This window comes from Alternaria rosae (genome assembly GCF_020736505.1).
Source record: "Alternaria rosae strain MPI-PUGE-AT-0040 chromosome Unknown BKA58scaffold_3, whole genome shotgun sequence".
Taxonomy (NCBI): domain Eukaryota; kingdom Fungi; phylum Ascomycota; class Dothideomycetes; order Pleosporales; family Pleosporaceae; genus Alternaria; species Alternaria rosae.
Window position 1 is genome coordinate 2,206,955 of NW_025763572.1, and position 16,834 is coordinate 2,223,788.

Here is a 16,834-nt window from a genome sequence, read left to right on the forward strand (position 1 = left end):
GGTCTGCTCTGGAAAAGGCAAATCCATTCGTAAAGGAAGGACCTTAGGGTTATTGGAGACCGTTGACAATATGTGAAGAAAAGAAGAGCAGGAGCTTCGCGGAGAAAATTGAGTGACACGAATAATTTGCTTGGCGCGCTAGCAGCTTGCCTAGCTCGCCATTCCCGTCCGCCTTCCCGTCATGACCTCGGGAGGATTTGGCCAACAACACAACTCATCATCATTATGTACACTCTTCGGGAGATACTTCATATCACATCTTTGATTTGTACAAAGGACCATCATGTTCTAGTATCCTCTTAGAGTATTGCGTGTCTTGCTCACGTCAACCAAGGTTCCCTGCTGCACCCCAAGCAAAATCACTAGTCAACCAATATATCAATTATGCAAGTCAACAGATAATAGTCGATAGCATGTACAAAGACTTTCCGATATCGCAAGGGTATTGTCTTCTTTCCTTAAGGATCATTCAGTATGCCTTTCTACACAGATCCTCAACCAGGTCAGAGCTTCGCGGGTCAACATCAACCCAGCTTCCACATGCAACTGGCCCAGGAAGGAGCAAGCGATCACGGCATGATATTCGGAACTTCTAATCAGCAAGTCCGGAGATATTCCAGAGATGATACGACGGTGCTGCCCCTATATTGCGCCCCTAACACACCCTCAATCAATACCTTCAGAGCACGACCCAGACCCTACAGTACACCATGGTTTTCATCTGAAGAGACCCTATGGTCACTGGGACTAATCGAGCATGGCAGATTCAACAAGCCTGATACAGTCCTCTTAGCCTTCGTCGTGGACTGCGCCATGAAGCTGTACATATGCGCCAGCATCACCTTGCACTGTCTAGAAAGCTTGACGGATTCGGACCTGGTGCATACTATTATTCAGGCAGTCTATACCAATGTCCTCGGACAGATACAGCGCGCTGACTTGATGAGCCGCCAAGCGCTCGCTTTCGGGAAGTTTTACCTGAACGCCGTTGCGGACTTTGGAAAGATTCGGGAACGCTGCAACATCACCTTTGGACAATATATCCAACATCAACAGACTCGCAACGATTTCGCAGTGAGGTTCCTCATTTACGATAGTTTTGGGGATGCCGATCTCGGTATGATTGAAGATGCTTTCGGGTGGGTATATGGACAGTCGCCCTCCACGGTCGTCAACGGCATGGAAGAGAACATTACGGAGGACTCGTCCGGTCGCGATCCTATCTCGATACGGCAATGGGTCTTCAGATTCAACTAAGAATCCTCAGTAACGCAATTGAGGCCTCGTTCCTACAAACACTAGCCTTTCGTTGACGAAAGGCTGCCACGGTTGAAACTCGGTATGTTATAAGTATTCGTCTGGTAATTAACCATGAGCAGCTCTTTTATTGACATTGCTGAAGGTGGGGGAGTCAACATGGCAGATGGCATGTCAAGACATGGGATGGATAACGTCTAATTGGTTGATGTTGGCGAAGAACTGGGACGGTGATGAGATGAGGTGAGAAGAGAAGGAATGGGTATAATACCACGGTCATCTAAACAAGAAGAAAGAAGAGGCGTATGAAGAATCGAAAAGAACAATGCAAAAGCCTATTTGACTCTATTCGTTTGGCAATTAAATTATTAAGAAACGCCTTCCCATAATGCTTAGAATTGGTCCAGTCCCAGACCTCCAGCCCACAGAAGCCAATATAGCGCCTCCGACTTTAATTGCCCATTGTGACCCATTGTGCTACTACTGTCCTTCGCCCACCGTGTACTTTCGATGCAAGTCTCCAAGTGCCGATATACAGTTTTGGCCACTTTCTCAAGTACCAAAACCGTTATTTTGTCTACCCTGATTGCATAGCTTTGGTCAAGGCCAATCGCTTGCTGTACGGGCTTAGGCTGCGCTCTCTTTGTGGGTGTGGGGGTGCTTGCGCTGGCGGCATCGCAGCTCTGCTGTTCGCGACAGTCGATCGATCATCGAAACGGTTTCTTGCCGGTCCACGCGGACTGTCATGGGTCCGTCCTCCATTTCTTGTTTCATGTGGGCTACGCGATCGGCGCACAGGCTTGCGCTTGGAGTAGGGACTCGGGCTGCGATCGCGACTGCTGTGGTATGGCGAGAGTGACCTGGAAGGCTCACGATGTACTGAATGCGAGACGCCTGGCTGGCCTCTTGGTGCTCCGTTTGGTGGGTTACGCTCGTCTGACGTATCCATGGGATCCGCGCTCCCCGACCGCGATCTTGAGACTGACCGTCGAGCTGGTCGCCTCCTGTCTCTTCTTACACTCCTGCTCCGCGACCTGCCGTCATCACTCATGCTTCGCGGCGCTCTTCCTCTGGCATTCTCATGTGATATCTGCATGCGCGCAGACCTGGACCTAGATTTGGATCTGGTTCTTCGGCGGCCTCGCTCATCAGGACTGAAGGAACTCATGCGCCGCCTTGTGTTCCTGTCTGCAGTGTCCGATGCGCGGGAGGAGCGCGACTCCATAGAAACCGAGCGCCTGCTACGCTTCCGCAACGCTTTGTCGTGGTCCCCATGATGTCTTCGTCCGTTGTGCTTCTGTCGTGGGGGAGACCGCGAGCGGGAACGGGAGCGATTGGTCGAGATGGTAGAGACAGAGTCGACAGACGACGTAGAGAGTGAGCGCGCGCGCTTGCGATCTTCTTCCTTCTTCTTTAAAACCTCATCGGCGACGCCCTTCTTTCGCAGCAGGTCCTCGGGTACCTCGGTGGTGAGTTTAGGCTGCAGCTTGGGGTTGAGTAGTTGCTGTGTCCTAGAAGGTCGGGACTTGTACGGGCGTTCCTGAGCGGGTGCCTTGCACTCGTAGCTGTAATGTCCTCTCTTCAAGCACTTCTGGCAGAGGGTATCTGCGGAAGCCTTGGAGCGGCCTGCACCCGGGCGGCGGAACATGACGGACTTGGATGCGGTACAAGTCGAGTCCAATGGGTATTTTTGTTGGCGAAGTTCTCTGGTGTTGCTGACGGGAATGGAGAGAGGAGGACTCGACGCGACTTTTGCGTCAGAGCAGCAGCCGGTAAAAGATGCAATCAAGCCTCGCCAAGTTCAATCTTCTTCTGTCACTTTCGGCGAGGAAACGCGACCGGCCTTGGTCGCATGCGGTAAAGCGCAGCTTCAGCTTGGCCGGAGAATTGGGCGGAGCGGCATGACTAAGCCCGCCCACGGGCGGCTTCCATCATCGCTTCTCTATCCTTCACTCGCCTTGCGCTGCACCCCGCATAACAGCCCGGTCCCCGCCCTGTACTGCTCCCCGTCGACGAGCCAATTCACCCGTCGTCCCTTGTCTCGCGCCCTACATCTGGGTGCTTGGCAGCTTCTTACACGCTAGACGTCCAAAGTTCTTCGTTGCAGGCCTGTCGTCAAGGCTACTTCACCTTGGCTCCCAGCAAACCCATACACCTCTACACTTTTCCCACGAATGTCGGCACACCAACATGTCCAGCTTTCTGGCTCCGGTTATCGCGACTTTCCTTGAGCACCCTATTTCCTGAAAAAATTTACGTCCATCACTTCGGTTAACACCACCTTCATTCTCGTCCACGACGACCCACGTAGGGCGTTGAGCTTGGTGATTCTTTCGGCTACACAACCAGGCGTCTGTCGCTTCATTCAGCAGCTCTACTGTTACGAAACTGCCTAAAAGCCCGTCTCGCCGTCCCCACGTTTGGGCAACTACCGCGCATTGCGCATAGGCCATCTACGTCGCAACCTACTATCTATCTAGTCTTCTACCGTACCGAACACCGCCTCACAACCATGGCATCTGCGACACCGGCTTCTACAGAACAAGCGCCCCCAAGGCCTCTGTCGTTCGCCAAGGTAGGATTTCAAGAAGCAATTTCCATGGGCGGTGTGCTAACAGCGCTAGGTTGCGGCTTCCGCCATAAAGCCTCAGATGTCGAAGGATGCTGCTCCGAAAGCGAGACCGCCTGTCGCGACACCCAGAATACCCGTGGTCGCTCAGAAGGCGCGCTCCCCACACATGCATGGCGAAGTAGCACCCAAAATGCTCGCGGAAAAGCGAGAGGATACCGATGCGAGCAGCAGCGCTGAAAATGCCATATCGCAGCCCGCGCAACAGACAGGTCCTGCTGAGCTTTCAGAAGCACGCTCCACGGATGCAAAAGGAGATGACCCCGATAGGCCTCAGTCTGCCGCTGTGGTGAAGGTGTCTGTCACCGAGGACGGCAGCACTCAGCTATCCTCATCAGATGGATCTGGGAAACCTCCCAGCATTGATGGAAAGAGTGTTGCTTCTGCGACAACATTTGCACTGGACGAGAAGGAGTCTTTACGCCCAGATGACAGTGCTAGCCTCAGGGCAGTCGAGGAAGAGGATGTCACATCTCCGCCGGACTCGGTCGTTGCAGACTCCAGGCAGGGGTCTGACCATGGCGCTGCGCGTGCCTTCCGGGATCAGTTACATGAAATAGCTGTGATGAATCCTCAGCCTCATCGAGGGGTTCCCGCAGGTCGGTTTCCGACGCTACCCAATGGTCCGCAAACATTGTACGACCCTAACCAGTCGCTAAACGGCGCGGGGCCCATGCCACAGCCTCTGGTCAACGGTATGCCTTCACTGAATGGTGTTCCGAATATGCCCGCCATTCCAGACGAGAAGTTGCTCGAGGCGCTACGGTCTCCACGTGACCGGCTGTTCGTTGTGAAGATAGAACAAGACTTCATTGATTTCATCAAAGACTCTCGGTATGTCATGTGTGGCAGATCTGCTAGGATTTTCCTACTAACGGTATGCAGCGAAAACGAATTGTGTCTGCCGAATTGTAATACATTTTACAGGATGCTTGCTCACCGTCTTGCCGACTACTACTTGCTCGGCCATGTAGTTGACAACACCATGACGGGTGTAAAAATTACACGTACCCCTTACTGTAGAATGTGTGTACTCATCAAGCTTCGCGTGCTCTGTTGCTTACTACTAGTAGTCCTCCCCCCGTTTCACAGATGGTAGATCCCGCCAAGGGCACCAACACACCTCCCGTAGAGCTCCCTGCTCGGAAAATCATGCGTCGCGACGATGGCAAATCAGGTACAAACACTGGAGCCAACTCGCAGAATGCCTCGAAGACGACCTCTGAAATGGGTGGTAGCGAGGGCAGTAACGATGGTGAAGGCAACAAAGACAAAGCCGCTCTATCCAGAGAAGAGCGAGAGGCGCGCTATCGTGAGGCTCGTCAGCGCATCTTTGGTAGCGCGGAAAGTGAAGAGCCCGACACGGCCGAAGGCAACGGATCTGGAGAAGACAAAGACAAAGGGAAGGATGTCTCACGATCAAGCTCAGCCGCTGGAAAGAAGAAACCCAAGAAGCAGCGCAATTACGACGACGACGACTTCCAGGCTCGGTCCCGCTTCAATGTTTACTACCCGCAACAATACCCTGTGGCTACATATACTGGAGACAATGCGGTCTACTACAACGGCTACCCAGCACCTGCGCAGAATGCGCCGTACGCGACTATGAACCCTGGTGCATCGCCTCCAGCAACATACAGCAACCCGTATCCGGGCATGATGCCCCCAGAAGCGCAGTCACAGTATGGCTGGGCTGGTCAGCAGTACCAGGGTCCTAATGGGTCGCTGATGACGTACCCCAATTATGGACAGATGCCGAATGGGTATGACCTTTCAACGGACTTCCAGCGGGGTATGTCATCGTTCCAGAGCGCTGGTATGCCCTCCCAGATCACCCCAAAGATGGCCAATCCACAGATGGCGTCTTACCAAGATACCTATCAGCAGCCTCAACATATGCCTATGAACTCAGGCTGGTCTCAACAAAATCAGCAGCCATCATTCCACATGGGTCAGGGCGCATATGGTGCCCAGAATGGTCCCGGCAACCGGCCAATGTCTGCACCTCATCAGGCACCGATGCCTGGCTACCCATATGGACAGTTCGTCTCAAATGCTTACAACGGAAAGCCCAACCGCAACCAGCACCCTCTTCCTGGAAGTTATAATCGGGGACAGTTCAACCCGCAAACCCAAGCTTTTGTTCCCGGTGGACGTAATATGCCCTTTGGAATGCAACAAAACATGATGCAAGGACAGCCTCAGATGAACGGGTATGGTGGATACCAGATGTCTGCCCAGGCTTCCATGCCTGGTCAGATGTCAAGACCTAATCCTTCCGCTACTTCCACACCGCCGTTTGGGTCGCCTCAAAGTATGCAGGGAAACAACTCAGCCACATCCATGAACCGAATTGCTTCACAGTCTGGTGACCCGGGTTCATCCCAAAGCAGCATCGCAAAGTATGGTACACCTTCACATCTACCTCCAAAGCCTCCAGCTCCTGCACCGGCCCCACCGTTTGCGCTACCCTCCATGACGCGAGTACCGTCATCGGGGCTTGCTAACAACGCTCCTGTCATGCCCAATCGAAGCATGTCGGGCACCTTCAACAACACGACGAACCCTAATTAACGCTTCACGAAATGACCTTTAGCATTGCGACGGTGCCTCAATACTACTTACTTGCATCTTTCTCTGGGTGGGTACGGGTAGGTCTCAAAGGAAAATCAAGGCGTTCGTATCATATGTGCTTTCTATGCTTTCCGCCCGGATGCTGAGGATCGTCGACTGCGATGTCTGGATGTCTCGACCCCTTGTTGGGGCCACTAGGTAAAAGTAGCCTTTCCTTGGTCTGAAGTCGAATGGACGGTACTCATATAGCTGTAACAAAATTGCAATTTTTGCTTCTATACCACGAGTTCCAATGACGAACTTTGAGCCCGTACAGACTTGTCAACTCCTTTGTTCTCTTTCCCTTCCTTGTTGTGACTAGCCATTGCAGTGTCACAGTAACGCCGATAGATTCCTTGGTACACTACATGAAGCGTATCTCGCCGGCAAATGTAGCCGTGTCTGACGCCTAGTTTCGACGCCTGTCGCTCCGAAGTGCGAAACTGCCTATTGTGGTACGCACTCAAGACCTGTACGACCAGGACTAAGATGTGCCAATACGGATGCACGGGCTGGTATCATATATAGCTTCCAAGATTTGATCGGTAGGGGGCGCTATATCCGGTTCTTATATCCGCGAGAATAAATCGTTGCCCTCAAACAAAGGATACATAGAGCAAGAGCAACAACAGCAACAGATTTTCGAATTCGCATATGGCGTCGGTGAAAAGGGTAGTCGAACAGCTGGATGACTGACTCTACGTAAATTGAGCTGGAGAAGAAACCATGTCTCGGGTACACTACCCATAGATGTCTAACAGAGTAGAATTCTAATTGATCGGAGGCCGTACCCGTGTCTCTTACCTATGATCAACACTTATTCAACATATTTACCGTATCGGGATAGTTTCCATTTGGTTATGTGGGTAGATGGGGAGGTGGTTGGCTCACGCCACGTGGAACTGGAAAGGCGCGGATGGTGTACCCGGTCTCAACAGGGTATCGCATAGACGAGGTATTCGTTTTAGCAGGAAGCGACGATTTTGGCTTCCAACGGGTTTGTGACAGGGGGTGAGATTACTTCAATAGTCCACAATCTGGTCACGATTTAGCTGATGTTACTGATGGACCGCTACAAATGGCAAGTACGATTGGTGCGCAGATTTCTGTCTGTCGATGCGAAGTATGTAGACTTTAGCGTCAGCGTGGAAGAAGAAGGAACGGCTACAACGGATAGTTTATGCACTTTTGCTACTCTTGGAAAGACGACTGCTTGAGATGTCGTTGCATGTATGCATGTGTTACACGAAACCATGTACCCAACGTTCTTCAACGTTCTTCGGTCGCTTCTAACAGTATTGGAACAGCGCTCTCTATAAACTGTATAATTTCCGATGACCGGTCGTCGCTCTCGATGCACCGCTCATGCGCATTCTCGTACGAAGTTCACAGCTGTCGTTGTCAATGCAACAGTTTGCGAGAGAACGCAAGTCCCGAACTTCAGATGTCGATTTCCAAATCCGGTAGTTGGGCCGCGGAGGCTAGAACTCTAGAAATGTGAACAACATGCCCAGGAGTGATCAAGCGAGATGACGTAGATGTTTAGGTACTTTCAAATTCTTCGAATCCGGAGGCTCGTAACGGCAGTGGGAGCCGCGTGGTGTGGCGATCGTGACCCACAATACGCATGTATCGAAGGGCCGTAGAAAAGAAAAAAACTGGAGAACAACACCGACAAGATCCGCTCCGTAAACGTTCGTCCGATGCATATCGTGGGATCCATACTCCTGCTTGTATCCTGTGGTTAGAATCTAAACATGCTAAGGTGACCGGTTAGTTGCCTAGGTATTTATCTTCGAATAATCGTCGTGCCGGTTGCCAAGCCAGCGCTGGCTGGAGTTCTTGCGGTGCATTGTAATCATCCTCACCTACCATCATTCCCACGACATAGCAAACTCCGAGCCTCCGCTGACATATCGGCACACCTCGGCTCCGATGCGACGATAGCCAACGAACAACTCAACTGACACACAACGGCTCTTGCGCTACCCCACATGTCGAAGTGAAGATGACGTTCTGCGACGTTGATGTCCGGGGGAAAGTGCATAGGCCAAGCTTTGGAGGCTCTAAGGTTGAGCCCGGAGTGTGCCCGCAGCCACTAGGAGCGCAGCGCTTGTCGATAGCTTGACTCTATCAAGCATTTGATTGCCCGGGGTCGTCGATGGCGATGCGCTTAGTGGCCACCCTGGATCACGCAAACCATGACGTCGACAACCGCACGGCGCACGACCACGGGATGCCTTTGGATTTTGCTAGACTGCGCAGTAGTCGTGGTGAACACGGTGAAGACTTACGGTTAAGCATGCCGTTATGACGGCATTGGGGTCTCCAACTGCCCAAAAGCGGAGCAAACGTGGGCGCTTTATAGAGACCCGGAGACCCCACGACCCAGAGGTCTTTTGCTACTCCCCACCACACTCGATCGGTTCTCCTCTTCTCTTCCACCAGCTATGGCGATACTCGATCGATTTCGTGGGCATTCGCATGCCTCGCCTGCTTCCTCCACGATGATGGACCAGGATCCAGAGAAGAAGCCGCAGATGTTGAAGGGCGGTGTCAAAGAAATCTTCCGAATGCGCATTATTGCCATGGCGATTATTGTGTCGATGGGTGGTGTACGTATCAAATGAACGAATGCGCAGGTATTCTGCTAACAGCCCCTAGTTCATCTTTGGATACGACACTGGTCAGATCTCCGGGTTCTTGGAGATGCCCGATTTCTTGAACAAATTCGCAGATCAGACGGACCCTGATACAGGCAAGCCCGCTTTCAGCAACTGGAAGTCTGGCTTGATCGTTGCACTGCTGTCTATCGGTACTCTAATGGGTGCTTTAATCGCGGCCCCTATCGCTGACAAATTTGGTCGCAAATACTCCATCGTCTTCTGGAACATCATTTTTTGCGTCGGAGTCATTGTACAGATTACTACAACACACATATGGTACCAGATCTCCCTCGGTCGTTGGGTCGCTGGTTTGGGCGTGGGTGCACTTTCGGTCCTTACGCCCATGTACCAATCTGAAACTGCACCCCGCTACGTCCGAGGTGCACTCGTGTCGTGTTACCAGCTCTTCATCACCCTCGGAATCTTTACGGCTTATTGCATAAACTACGGTACGAAGTCCGATGGTAGCTCCGCATCCTGGAAGATCCCAATGGGCGTTGGTTTCATCTGGTCAGCACTCATGATATTCGGGATTCTCTTTATGCAAGAATCTCCACGATGGGAATACCGCAAGGGCAAGGTTGACTCGGCGATACACACCATCGCCATCACGTACGGTGTCCCTCAGGAACATCCGGAGGTCCAGCGCGAAGTCCGGGAGATTCAGGAGAAATTGGACGCTGAGCAAGCGGGAGGAGGTCACCACCCTTGGTACGAGATCTTTACAGGACCACGTATGGCGTATCGTGTGCTTCTTGGAGTCGGTCTGCAAGCTCTTCAGCAGCTCACGGGTGCCAACTAGTAAGTCAATACCAAACATTGACACACATCTTGTACTTACTTCCTTGTAGCTACTTCTACTATGGAACTACGATTTTTCAATCCGTCGGTATTGAAGACCCGTTCGTCACTTCCATGATACTGGGAGGCGTCAACTTTGGCATGACGTTCCCTGGTCTCTACATCGTTGAGAAATTTGGAAGAAGACCCGCACTGATTACTGGAGGCTTGTGGATGTTCATGTGCTTCCTCGTCTTCGCATCGCTTGGGCACTTCGCTTTAGACAACGGCGACGGTACTACGAGCCAGCCTGTCGGATATGCCATGATCACGTTTGCGTGCCTCTTCATCGCCGGTTATGCCATGACGTGGGGGCCAATCATTTGGGCTGTGATAGGTGAGATCTACCCTAGCCGATACCGCGCAAAGGCAATGGCCCTCGCAACGGCCAGCAACTGGACATGGAATTTCCTCATCTCTTTCTGTAAGTCAATACCACTGCATCCACGTCCTTCCGCGACTGTACTAATACCACTCCCAGTCACACCTTATATTACATCTGCCATCGACTACAGATACGGTTATGTCTTTGCTGCCTGCTGTTTCACTGGTGCAGTCGTAGTATACTTCTTCCTCTGCGAATCCCACGGCCGTACTCTTGAGGAGATTGATACCATGTACATTCTCCACGTTACACCATGGAAGAGCAAGCATTGGTCTCCGACTCCCGGTGAAGATCTACCGAATCTGGACAACACCTACCTGACGCCGGGAGCGAGAGGCATCAAGAAGGGCAACGAAGCGAGAGCTCCAGAGCAGCTACGGAGGGAGAGCGTGCCCGTCACTGACGCGGACATGCACGCAAGTGGTGCAAGAGGAGCGGAGTAGGCATCGCGCTCCTAATGATTTGGGCATTGGCCCTTGTTTTGCGACCTGTTTAGTAGTAAGCACCATAGCGTAGCATAGCCTTTATACATCATCGTTTTCTCTTCACCTAAACATCACACTCCCATTCCAGCACCAACGTGTCTGACCGCTATTCACACCGACTGATAACTCATTTCTCTGTTCCAAGGCACAGTGAACTCGTTCGACGGGGTCTACAAAGCAATAGTGCAGGTGCAAAAAGGCGAATCAAAGGGCAACGCCAAAAAATTCTCAGTGCATGCATCTCCCTGTACGACAGCGTGCTGTTTACTTTCAGGCGAGCGCAAAAAGAAAGTTCGAAGAATCCTGAGATAACTCAGGCACGTTGTCCCCTTCGTGGATCGAACACGATACCTCCAGATTTAGTGACTGAGACTTCAGTCTGGCGCTCTCCCAATTGAGCTAAGGAGACGATTTTTTGATGAAGAAATTTCAAGCGCAATCAAATATCATGCCGATGATTGTTGCACAGAGTTTCGTCTGCAGTGGGACATTTGCATCGATCCAATTTCAGAATAGTGGCGCGCTGGATAGATCAGTCTGAGCGGGTCATTTCCTCCGGACCGAAGCGTGATGGAAAGGGACCGCGACCGAGAAAGAGAAAACACGCTTCGGCTTGGCGCGGATGTAACACTGTTTGGTGACATCATTGTTTGCGATTTAATTCACACCTGATCACCAGGTTCCCATTAGCAATCCTCTCTACGCGTCGTCAGATCTCACTTCGCGCAGACACACCTTATCATTGCAAGCATGGCGATTGTGGAGAATTGGCTGCCGCCGTCGCGTGAGAACTGGGAGCTGATTTGCTGGATATGGCAGTTCTTTCCCATTGTAAGTATACACCCGACAGACTGCGGGGCACTGTGCCGCAACCTTGTGTTCCATGTCATTGTCCTTGCTAATACTCTTCGTGAACAAAGATTACTGCGGCGCAATGGGTTCTGGACTGGTACCCGCAGGGTAAGACGTCGATTGAGTCGCGTTTCAACATGGATGGCAAGATAGGATGGGCGACCATGGAGTCGGCAGGCTTCATAACCCTGCTGTACATCATGTATGCGCTCCCGAAAGAATTGGGTCTTGGAGAACTACCGTGGGGCAACTGGACCATGGCTGGCTGCTTTGTGCGTATGTTTGGCGGTTCTACAGGAGCTGTGCTAATCCGACACCAGGTCTTTCACTACATCTACCGCGCAATAATCTCACCACTCTTTCTTAATCCCAGCATGTCGCCAATGCACCCGTTTGTTTGGATCATGGCCTTTGGGTTCCAAATGTTCAACGCCATTTCCATTGGCGGCTACCTCGCAGGCTATGGGCCAACATCACAATACGAATGGGCAGCGCGACAAGAGTACATGTTTCTAGGGCTCGTAGTCTGGTGCTGGGGGCTCTTGGCCAACATGTTCCACGACGACGACCTGCGCGAGATCCGGCGATCAGCAGACCGCAAGCAACGCAAGGCAGCTGCTGAGCAGGGCAAGCCCGTGGAGAAGGTGGACAAGGTGTACATGATACCGAAGAACGGCCTGTTCAAGTACTCGCTGCACGCGCATTACCTGTGCGAGTGGATTGAGTGGACGGGGTGGTGGATGATTGGGGGCTGGCAGTGCGTGCCCGCACGCACTTTTCTTCTCAACGAGATTTCTACTATGCTTCCGCGCGCGTTGCAGGGCAAGCGGTGGTACGAGAAGAAGTTTGGTAAGGATAAGCTGCAAGGGCGCAAGGCCATAATTCCGGGCGTGCTCTAGCGAGTTCTGCAGACGATGCTCTGGTACGCTAGTGATCAAGCTTCTGGCGTTCCGCAGTCAGAGAGTGGACGAGTGATAGATGTGGCTTCCGCAATCTAGTGAAGAATGAACTGGTGTAGCATTAGTAGTAAGGGGAAGGCGTAGGTGATGGTACACTAAGCATGACAGTGTGGAGATGGCGAGGTGAAAGCGTGCAGCTGGGGTGCAGAGCAACGCGACGAACTGCGACAGGGTCATGGTGTCTAATCATACGAGAATTCATTGTTTTCACAAGATAGTTTGGTGAGAATTTGTTTGTCACTAGTGGAAGCGCAGGTGGAGAGACGCACCCTGCACTCGGCAGCGATAAAAGCAGTTGGCGAGATACGAAGACAGCTGATAAAAAGCGCGCATCTAGTGGTGGTATTTACGACGTGCTGCCTCGTAAGATAGCAGTAGCTGCAGCAGTTGCGAAGCCACAGTGCGCTGTCCGTACAGTAGAGCAGACGGGAGGTAACGTGCCGAGGGTACTCTGGCCGTCTTAATATAGAGTGGCACGCCACGGAGCCAATGACGGGCGCACGGGCTGGAAAGAACAGGAAGCTCGCTCGCAACACGAGCGGATGATGTTATTGCGACTGGGGTGGTGGAGAAACGTTAGGCAAGGCCCTGGCGGATGACGGCATGCCACGGCCATGGCAGCGAGCAAGGGCGCATTATCGCGGCGCTGTGCAACGCAGGCCATTCGGTGTTTTGCATGCAGCAGAAGGGGAGCAAGCGATGTCAAGGGGCCGCGGTGCCAGATTTCACATTTCAGATTTCAGACGCACACAGCCACGCCCATGCCGCTTTCGTCGCTAGCCGGGCGCGCCTGCACCTCAGCAGTTATGAGCTCCCCCTTTGGGCCCGGGGCTAGTCAGCGAGGGCGCGTTAGAGGGTGCATTAGACACCCGCTTTTCCGTGCGAAGCTCCAAGCCAGTCGCTGCTGGATGCAACACCAGCAGCGGCATCAGGCCTTGGCGTGGGCGTGGTGAAAAGCTGCCAGGCCCGTCGCGTCTGTCGCTGCGTGCGAGCTGCGACGGTATTGTTTCACAAAAGCCAGAGGCCGATCGCAATCAGACGCCAGACCGCGCATCCCCCCCAATTGGCACGGGCGGCAGGGTAAAGCAGCGCGCTTGTGGTTGTTGGGCGCTTTCGGTTCGGCAGCTCCATCAACAGGTGCTGGCTGGGGTCGCCTGTCCGCTGCCGTGCAGGTCCACTAACCCTCGTGCACAACCTCGCCCGCCGTCGATTGGCAACCCAAGAGCCTCCGTCGATACATCATCACTGCGGACCCACGGCGGAGACACGAGATCGCCGCCGCCTGCTACAGCCCGCCAGCGGTACCACGGAACTCTAACTTCCTCATCTCCAGTAAACCTGTCCCCTTGCTGACTGACCGACCTCACTCGCGCGGCACCTCTTATCCGTCTTCGCGTCGCCGCCCTCGTCGCCTCAGTCGCTCCTTTGCCAGGCCCGTCAGCTGCTGGCTGCCATTGTCGCCATCATGTCCAGCAATGTGACCGAGAGTACGTTGTCTACTTCCATTCTTTCTCCCTCGTCTGCACCCGCTGCCTCGTCTGCGCCCGATGCATTGTCTTCGTCTGCTCCTCCTGCCTCTGCCCCATCCTCAGATCCGCCCTCGTCAGATCTTCCTTCGCCGTCTGTAACACCGTCCGCAGCGCCTGCGCCCACGGAGCCTTCTGCTCCCGCCGCCTCGTCCAGTCCGCCTGCAGACTCTCCTTCAAGTCCTCCGCCGGCTTCTAACACGCCTTCAGCCGCCGCGCCCTCATCAGACCCTCCTCCACCCGCCTCGAGCGCTGCCCCGTCCAGCGCCGCCCCAACCAGTGACCCTCCCGCCCAGTCGAGCCAGGCACCGCCGCCTGCTTCATCAGCAGCTCCAGCCCCATCAACGTCAGCAACACCTCCTCCAGCGCAGTCGAGCGCACCACCGCCAGCGCAATCGTCTACCGCGGCTCCTCCTACCTCGACCAACAATGAACCGACCTTTGTCGATACCAGCGTCTTCACTGCCCCGTCGGCTCCCCCCTCGACCCAAGTTATCGTCTCCACCGTGACACCCACGGGAGCTGGAGAGACACCATCGGTTGTCACCGTCATTCGAACTTTTACTCCTGATTCTCCGACTGCAGCACCAACCAACAGCGCCTCCCCCTCCGGTACAGGTGCTGCTGACCCTTCCAACACCGACTCCACCCAATTGCAGAATGCGCAAAAGGAGAACGCTGGTGGTCTCAGCACTGGTGGTAAGACTGCCATTGCCGTCGTCATCCCTGTTGTTGTCGTGGCTCTGCTAGTCCTAGCCGGCATCTTCTTCTGGCGCAAACGCAAGCAGCGCCAGAGCGCCGAGGACGAACGCAGGAAAGAAGTCGAGGAGTACGGCTTCAACCCCAACCACGATCCTACCCTTCCTGCTGTCGGTGGATTGGCAATGGCCGAAGACGACAGCGGTTACCGAGGCTGGGGCAACACCACTACGAGCTCCAACCGCAAAATGTCCACCACTCTCACCTCTGGCATGACCTACTCGGACAGCAACAGTAACCCCGGCGGATACACCAGCCCACACTCTCCCACACACGGAGCCTACTCCGACGCTCACTCCAACGATCCGCTCGTAGATGGCCGTCGCCAGACCATGGACTCGGACGGCATCGGTGCACTCGGTGTCGTTAACGGTGCTGCAGCTGCCAACTCTGCCAACAACCAGGCTGGTGTGCACCGCGGGCCTTCCAACGCTTCGTCGTCATACTCGGCAGCCAACCACTCTGACAACTCTGGCGACTACCCTGGTATGGCCAATGGTCACCCACAGGAGTACTACAACAACCAAGAGTACTACCAGAACGGGCCATATGCCTCCAACGATCCGTACGCTGCCCAACAACAGCCCATCATAAGAGACGTATCAGCCCGACGGAACACGAGGATCGAGAACCCAAGTGTCTTCCCTCAACAAGGCAACTCTGGAATCGCGCAAAACTTCTAGTCGTGCGCTCTTGTTGGCATCGTATCTGTTCATCTATCGCTACCTGTATATTGCGACTCTAACCTTACCCATTCCCTTTAGCTCTCACTCGACATATATCCAAACGGAGGCGTTCATCGGGTGGTCATCAATTCATTTTGCATCGTATCGATCTTTGCGTTTGTTAGCTGTACTGTTGTTGCATGCACATGCAAGTTCGCCCGCATGGATGCCGGAAAACCCTTCCGCATGCCCCACTCCACACAATAGGGAGTCTTCTTCGGAAGATGCGGAAGCTGACACTGCTGAGACATTATGCGATGGGGCACAACAAACAAAAGCACGAGCGTTTTTGAGTCTGGACCAGCGCAGCATGCATATCTCACTACACGTCGATTTGTCGGCAAGGATTCAAGAGGTGGGACCTTTTTGATTCTCTTGGATCTGTGTGAGATGATGCATGCTGGCAGCTTTTTTCCTTGTCTTGTCACCTTTCTATCACATTGATGCTGGGATCTCGAGGATTGATGTTTTCTCACGCGACCAATATAGCACTCTTGTAATTAGCCAATGCCTTTTCTCCATCACCATCTTTTTACCATTTGTCCAATAACACGTACGCCAATTTCTTGGGCAAACTCCTTTTCTTTTACATGTTGGGGTCGACAGATGACGTTGGAGGTCTCTATCTACATAGGCAGAGAGAAAAAATAGATTGACAACAAACTTCACACAAGTCTTTTGCTCCCTTTTCCATGTTTCAACCAACATTACGCGATTGAAAAAACCCATTTCAATCATGTTCATCGATTCTGGGTATTTCCAAATCGCTTCCGCGATTATACATCGTACTCGATCTGACCCTATTACACTGCATAACAAAGAATGTTGTTATCTGTCCTCGCCCAGCCACTCGTGTGCTTGGGGTGTACGCGGCCCGACAGCAGGTCTGCTTTGATCTAGACCACTAGCTGGGAGCGGCCGGCAATAATGTTGAGAGACTCCGGTTTGCTCCCAACGCGTCCGCTAGTATACAGTAGTCGGCAGTAGCTACGTAACGTAGCATGCTGTACATGCAACGTAGATCTTCCCCGACCCCGCGGTCAACATCCTGCCGAACCGTACCAAACAGTCAGTCATTTGAGATGTTTGTGTGGTGCAACCTTGTAAGTAGTAAGACATGGGTTCATCACGGTTGCTT

At 53.1% G+C, this 16,834-nt stretch overlaps 6 protein-coding genes and 1 non-coding gene across 7 annotated transcripts; 5 read left to right on the plus strand and 2 right to left on the minus strand.

Moving 5' to 3' along the window:
- Positions 1 to 233: 233 nt before the first annotated feature.
- On the plus strand, positions 234 to 1,577 carry BKA58DRAFT_130687 (uncharacterized protein). Its single transcript, XM_046164374.1, has 2 exons — positions 234 to 1,339; positions 1,403 to 1,577. The coding sequence occupies exon 1, from the start codon at positions 475 to 477 to the stop codon at positions 1,255 to 1,257; it is 783 nt and encodes a 260-aa protein (XP_046027852.1). The 5' UTR covers positions 234 to 474; the 3' UTR covers positions 1,258 to 1,339; positions 1,403 to 1,577.
- Positions 1,546 to 3,074, minus strand: BKA58DRAFT_130690 (zinc knuckle-domain-containing protein). Its single transcript, XM_046164375.1, has one exon. It carries the CDS (start codon positions 2,903 to 2,905, stop codon positions 1,835 to 1,837), a length of 1,071 nt encoding a protein of 356 aa, XP_046027853.1. The 5' UTR covers positions 2,906 to 3,074; the 3' UTR covers positions 1,546 to 1,834.
- A 695-nt stretch (positions 3,075 to 3,769) lies between these two features.
- Positions 3,770 to 6,295, plus strand: BKA58DRAFT_277222 (uncharacterized protein; the record flags this gene model as incomplete). The annotated part of the gene is made up of 4 exons (XM_046166814.1): positions 3,770 to 3,832; positions 3,882 to 4,720; positions 4,772 to 4,912; positions 4,960 to 6,295. Coding segments are annotated over 4 exons (2,379 nt in total), but the record flags the coding sequence as incomplete, so codon positions are not given.
- Positions 6,296 to 8,949: 2,654 nt separating this feature from the next.
- BKA58DRAFT_400033 (uncharacterized protein) lies at positions 8,950 to 10,833 on the plus strand (the record flags this gene model as incomplete). The annotated part of the gene is made up of 4 exons (XM_046171577.1): positions 8,950 to 9,114; positions 9,164 to 9,966; positions 10,017 to 10,429; positions 10,487 to 10,833. 4 exons carry the CDS (start codon positions 8,950 to 8,952, stop codon positions 10,831 to 10,833), a joined length of 1,728 nt encoding a protein of 575 aa, XP_046027855.1.
- A 365-nt stretch (positions 10,834 to 11,198) lies between these two features.
- On the minus strand, positions 11,199 to 11,284 carry BKA58DRAFT_t30. The gene has a single exon. It is a non-coding gene; the product is annotated as a tRNA-Phe (tRNA).
- Positions 11,285 to 11,625: 341 nt separating this feature from the next.
- BKA58DRAFT_310413 (3-oxo-5-alpha-steroid 4-dehydrogenase-domain-containing protein) lies at positions 11,626 to 12,626 on the plus strand (the record flags this gene model as incomplete). The annotated part of the gene is made up of 3 exons (XM_046167291.1): positions 11,626 to 11,706; positions 11,796 to 11,999; positions 12,048 to 12,626. The coding sequence occupies 3 exons, from the start codon at positions 11,626 to 11,628 to the stop codon at positions 12,624 to 12,626; spliced, it is 864 nt and encodes a 287-aa protein (XP_046027856.1).
- Positions 12,627 to 13,961: 1,335 nt separating this feature from the next.
- On the plus strand, positions 13,962 to 15,758 carry BKA58DRAFT_130802 (uncharacterized protein). The gene is made up of 2 exons (XM_046164376.1): positions 13,962 to 14,173; positions 14,423 to 15,758. The coding sequence occupies exons 1-2, from the start codon at positions 14,152 to 14,154 to the stop codon at positions 15,652 to 15,654; spliced, it is 1,254 nt and encodes a 417-aa protein (XP_046027857.1). The 5' UTR covers positions 13,962 to 14,151; the 3' UTR covers positions 15,655 to 15,758.
- The last annotated feature ends 1,076 nt before the right edge of the window (positions 15,759 to 16,834 follow it).